This window comes from Setaria italica, chromosome IX (assembly GCF_000263155.2).
Source record: "Setaria italica strain Yugu1 chromosome IX, Setaria_italica_v2.0, whole genome shotgun sequence".
Lineage (NCBI taxonomy): Eukaryota > Viridiplantae > Streptophyta > Magnoliopsida > Poales > Poaceae > Setaria > Setaria italica.
The window spans coordinates 32,562,261-32,568,351 of NC_028458.1; the positions used below are offsets into that span (position 1 = coordinate 32,562,261).

At 43.5% G+C, this 6,091-nt stretch overlaps 1 protein-coding gene across 1 annotated transcript; it reads right to left on the minus strand.

The window, feature by feature from the left end:
- Nucleotides 1–801: 801 nt before the first annotated feature.
- LOC101776469 lies at nucleotides 802–3,920 on the minus strand. The gene is made up of 3 exons (XM_012848704.3): nucleotides 3,776–3,920; nucleotides 2,504–2,994; nucleotides 802–1,165 (listed from the first exon to the last, which is right to left on the minus strand). The coding sequence occupies exons 2-3, from the start codon at nucleotides 2,853–2,855 to the stop codon at nucleotides 1,125–1,127; spliced, it is 393 nt and encodes a 130-aa protein (XP_012704158.1). The 5' UTR covers nucleotides 2,856–2,994; nucleotides 3,776–3,920; the 3' UTR covers nucleotides 802–1,124.
- Between the last annotated feature and the right edge of the window lie 2,171 nt (nucleotides 3,921–6,091).

Genomic DNA, 6,091 nt, shown 5'->3' on the forward strand with positions numbered 1-6,091 from the left:
TTGCATTCACCTTGTTCCATGCGTTCCAGAGCAACCACACCAGAACTGATAACGCAAGGCTCTGGCGCAGCTGTCCAAGGTTGGCTGCAGTCCGCACGTCTCTCGCATGTTTGCATTTGAACAGAGCATATCCTTATTCATTCAGCATTCTGCAGACTAGGCAGGGCGTGTGTGAATACTGTGATGTGCAAGCATTCTCAGATGACCTTGAAGGCCTGAACTGCTAGCGTTTCTATTCAGCTTTTCATCTCGATCTCGGATGGCAACACCCAATTTGTATGCCGACTTGAACCTGAAAGTACCTTTTGCAATCATAATGCAAGGCTAGACTAATTGGAATACGCTCAACAGTACCAACATGTTCCGGTTTGAAAATCCGATTCAGTATGTCAGTGTCCAGGCGCCATCAATTGGATTGATCAGGCTGAGATTAACAAGACCACCGTGTAACTCCATCCCGCAGGCATGTCACCTCTTGCTTGACATTCAGGGTTTATTTGTTGTGCTGGTGTTATAATGTGCTACAATGTGAAATCTAGTTAGAGAAATACTTGCATATTCTATAGGGTAAGTTCAGTTATACAATGCAAGATTCCCATGTCAGGCTCAGAGAGGAGAGAGGACTACCAATTTATAGGGAGCAAGAACCAGCTAATAGCATATTATATGTCAAAGTATGTTACAATACCAGCGTAAGCAACAACACAGACATTTTTCCACCATGGTTATACCATGCGTCATACCTAGGTCCACATCTACTCACAAACAGAGTAGACTGGTGCAATGCAGCCCAACAGAGTATACCCATGAATATTCACATCACTCGCAACAACACAAGCATTCAAATAATTCGACATGACAGCCACATGAGTACAAGGTAGCGTTAAACAGTTAAGACCTCACACCAAATGATCGATACGAGTTGTTACATATAAGATAGATACATCACAATCATAGCAGAATATACGAAACAAAGGTGCCCTATTGGCACCTATTGGATTGCATTATGTCAGTCTCACTGCTTATTATCTAGGCATGAACGGCAAACGGGAGTCAGCAGATGTCATCTGATTTTATCTGCTGATTAGTTGACCAAAGGAAGCCGGCAGATACTATCTTACTATTTATTCAGCTGCAACATTTCCACCATCATGTGCCACGGCACCTATCAGCACAGAACAGATAAACATGTGTTTAGATGCCACCAAACCTTCACAGGAAGTGAGCAATAATGTGCATATGAAGTAATGATTTTGCTGTAACAGAACTCGCAGGTAGAGAACATTAAAAGATAAATTTTACTTCAGCGCAATAACCAATTTAATAATTTACGGTTCATTATAACTCTATGTAAGTTTTGCTAGGAAATAATTTAATAAGTTCAAGCATCTGATGTGAGAAATACTAGTTATTTTCTTATAATTTTTAAAAGTGCTTTGGTGCCATAGAAATTCAGATAACTTATAAATTGGTGAATTTTAATTTTAAAACCATAAAGGTATCTGTGTCCTTTTAATAAATATGGGTTCATATTCATTTGTTATATCACTACAAAAAGTTTCATGATTTTTGGAGGTGATTTGAAGATTGTTTCACCTGACTTAACTAACACAAGTGACGGAAATATCAAATAAGGAACGAAAGTTAGAAGTTGGTGTCATATTAGGAAGGGAAAAATTTTCAGCGTCAAGAAAGGAATTAACTCATCTTCCAGTGTCAAATAAGGAATTCCCTCAATATTTTACTGCTAAACCATGCATTTTTCCTTAACTTGGTAACAAAAATTAATAACTTCAAACTCAAAGATGGAAGCAATCTTAAACGCAGATTGCAGATGTCACTGATGATGACAGGACCATGCAATCTTTAGTCAATTAGTCCACAAACTCTACGGGCAACAACTATATCCTATCAATTGTATAATCACTTATCATATAACAGGGGTGAAAACAAGATGGCCCATCATTAAAATGGTTCACATCACAAACTTAAAATAAATAACCTGACAATGTTTCTTCTCTGGATACAATATTTGCAGTTATTCTTTCCATCATTGTACCATATATACAAGGAACAAAAATAAAACTGTTAAGTTCTCATTGGTCATACAGATCCAGTATTACTAAATTGATTATGAATATCCATCTGTTTCGATGTATAACACATTTCAAGTAGAAATTAGAAGTTGAGTAGTAATTTGAAGACTCAGCCAACGGCTTAATGTACAAAACAACTATATCTTAAGGCAAAGGGAGTATAAGTCATAGAATATAAATAACAAACTTACATGTTCAAAACATGAACATATTCTAGGACATATAAGTAACATTCCAACCTATCTAACCATGGAAAGAAACAGTATATTCAATATAATATGTATAGTTCTACTTCAACTACCCAATTCAAAGTTACAAACAGAAAAGTAGTCTATTCCGAACTTCACAAAAAATTCATCAAGGTGCATGCAAGATGAAACAGAAAACAGGGCATAGACTGTAAGCACCTGCAATGCGAAAACCTGTGTAGGGATAAACACTTGCAGAGACATCAGCCTCAAACACTTTTTTGTGCTTCATTGTCTTCAGCTGGACCGTAAAGACCCCAGTTTTTGTCCATATAAAAACCAAATCATCATCCTCAACGAGACCCAATATCCTGACAGGAGGCCTTCCACATGGACGATTATCCATAGAAGGCAGAGACGACAGTTCCAATGGGAGAAATTTATCCAACTCAATGATCCTGCGCAGCACCCATCCTGTAACACCCTTAACATCAGTATCCCAGGCCCACAGGCGCAGGTTAAACTTTGTCACAGCAGCAAGGCCAAGCCCACCATCCTCTGTTTTCATCATATGGACATTCCTCCTGTATATATCATGCGTCTCTGGTGGACACTCAATATGGTATAACCTATGTGTCACCAACTCGAACGCAAGGATATACTTTGACTTGAGCGGCCAATACAAGATGTTCCTGACAAGGATGCTAGGCCTGAAATCAACATCAGATGGTATTGGTGAAGATGCCATCATCTCCCAACTGCGACTTTCTGATGAGTATCTAGTGGCATAGGCATAGTGCGTGGTGGTGAAAACCCATATTACGAAGAAAGGACAAGAGTGGCAATAACCATGGTCAGCATGGTTCGCTGCGCAAACCACAGCAGCGTTGCTTTCAGGCACATGCCCATAATTAAAACGAGGATCCACATCAGGTGGGGCTGATATGAGGCGCTCATGGCCATTTATAGGGTTCCACACAAGGAGCTGATTCCAAGTTGAACCAATGAGAAGGATATGGCTGTGGCGGCAGCCAAGGACATGCCAGTGGATGTCTGGTAGAGAGAAAGATGCTGCTGCCACACGGTTAGGAGGATCCCCGACAGGGAGAAACCGGGGGATGCGAGTGGAGTTCGTGAAGACACCAAGTACTGGTAATCCATGGAGTGCCTGAAAGCGGTGAAGGAAGCGATTGTCAAGTATGAGGGAGTGCCAATGCTTGCAGACAAGAGACGCTCGAAGGAGGCAAGAGGGGTGTGGAGGGAGGAGGAGAAAGATATCAATAAGCACATCATCTGGTAGTGTCATGACGATGTCGGGAAGGAAGGGCAGTGTGATTTATCTCAACAAGCAAAAGCTTAGGGCATGGATAACATTTTTTTCAGCGCCAGCCTGTTAGGACTTGTTCACAATGCCAATATTGATATTAAGTTGGCGACACCTGTCGCAAGATGAACCAAGGAACCATGATGGTTCAATGCCTTCCCCTTTACCTTAAATTGAGGTGGTTAAGTTGGCAGCAGTACGCAGAGATAGTGCAGCAAGGTTTGACAATTCTGCCTACTGTAGGTGCTTTGATATATCTTGACTCAATTTCCTTTGATCCATAAACACATAGGCATTTTCTCGAACCACTTCCTCAACTAATGGTACAACTTTCCTGATGAAAATCGACCTGCACATAGATAAATTCTGCACTCGTTACTAAGTACAGAAAGTGCTCAGTACAAAATCAACAAAGATACAGACCTATGTTTTATTCATTTTTTTTGAGGTGAGGCTTGACCCCATTTCCATTTACCAAGAACAGGAATACTTTAGTATGTAACCCAGAAACAAGACAGAACTTGCGAAACATTGTGATAGAGAACTAGGGCTAAATTACCTGCTTCAGGTGGAAACCTAGTCAACTAATGCAACTAAAAAACCCTTTTAACAGTCAGCTGTGAATATACAGTCTGAGTCAGCAACTCATTTTCAACGGAATAAGTCTACATAACCCCCCAAACTATTACAACTAAACTACTTCACCCCCCAAACTATAAAACCGGGTATTTGACTCCCTCAACTTCGCAAAACCGTTTATTTAGCCCCTTTCCCTGGTTTTGCATAGTGGTTTTAGCCACGTGGCCTGCTGAGGTGGACAGAAACGTTGAGGTGGACCAGCCGCCATGTGGGGCCCACTTGTAAGCGGGCATGTCTAACTCCAGGCCGTTCCTTTCCTTCCCCAGACTCGATCTGCCAACCGTTCGAGACACACTGCATCCGCCCCTGCTCTGACGGGCGAGTTCGCCCCGTGGCCCTTTGAGACAATGCGGGACGAGTGGACCTTGCGCTTGCGCCGGCGTCGTGGCGTCGTCTCTGTGCACCAAGCTCAGCAGACTCTCCGAGCTCTGTGCCTCCATGCCTCCATGGCCGTGCACAGCAGCTGCGTGTACTCAGACATGGTTTGGTTCTCCTCCACGGGATTCAGGTCGGTGACTATTTGTGCAAGCCAAAATTCAGTTTGTGCGTTGGAAAGCTGATGGGGATCTCAATTGTAACACTAAGGACCTCAATTTGGGTGACAGGATCTCAATTGGAGCACTAAGAAACTCGATTTGGGTTACGAGATCTCGGTTCCAGCATTCAGAAGCTCAATCTGGGCGGTATGGTATTGGATTCTAGAGTCTCCACATCGACTTAAGGAGAATGTACTCAACCGGACTGCACAATACATGTCCAAGCACAGCTCGCCTGCACACCGTGAACCCGCTGCGGCCGTTGACCTCCGGCTCCTCACGCTCCTCACCGCACGCGAGAGCGCAGGACGAGACCCTGCGGCTCAACATGAAGCCCGTCCTTGACACCATTTGACCGCCTTCCCCGTGCTAGCTGCAGGGGACGGGCGTCCGCAGGGCGGCGACAGCGGCCAAGCTCCACAGTTGGATGGCAGGGCGAATGCGAAATGTCTCCGGCGACTGGCGGCGGAGTTGGGAACGAAACAGAGTTGCTACCATGCCTACTTACAGCTGGACCCACATGTCTGCCGATCCACCTCAGTGTTGCTGTCCACCTACTAAAATCACTACGCAAAATCAGGGAAAGGGGCTAAATAAACGGTTTTGCAAGGTTGAGGGAGTCAAATACCCAGTTTTATAGTTTGGGGGGTGAAGTAGTCTAGTTGTAATAGTTTGGGGGGTTATGTAGACTTCTTCCATTTTCAACCACCTATTACACAGGTCTGGCTATCACAAACTATAAAACTGAACATGAAGTGAATTTCTCCCCTTCCCTCCACAACTTCAAGGGTATGCATACCTATGTTGTAATCTGCAACACATAAATAGATGTTCACAACTTTTGTCACAGATTATCCTCTTTTTCGTGATCTCTTGCATTCACATTGCAAAATCCATGTCATAAATTGCATGTGGCGCAAAATGTGTGGGGTCTAAGTACAGATCAGTCCTTGCTTAGCACCAGATCAACTCGTCACCGAAACTCCCCGAAAATACAAGCGACCATACATGGCAAAACGAAATTTGGCAAATGCGTATTGTTCATCCCCGGCTTCGTTCCACTGATGTCACAGGATGCAAATCCGACTCAACAAGGGGCACGGGGTTCAGTTCATTCTAAACCTCAGAAAAAAATTGACGGGGTTAAATCTACTGCTACCGATTAGCATTCGACCACACAGTGAACAAATCCGCAAGAAAACAATCTAGGGATTGCTCGAGGAAGGGAACGAGACTGGGGGAGAAATGTTGGAGCAATCCATCCATCCAAGAAGGCTAGGGCTACTTACCAACGAAGCCCCCAAGCAG

What these genes read in the sequence shown, in the direction of transcription:
- LOC101776469 (XM_012848704.3), bottom strand. Translation starts at nt 2,855, where the DNA reads ATGATGAAAACAGAGGATGGTGGGCTTGGCCTTGCTGCTGTGACAAAG. An exon ending in CACAGGTTTTCGCATTGCAG is followed by an intron (nt 1,166 to 2,503) that starts GTGCTTACAGTC and finishes CTGTGCTGATAG; the next exon opens with GTGCCGTGGCACATGATGGT.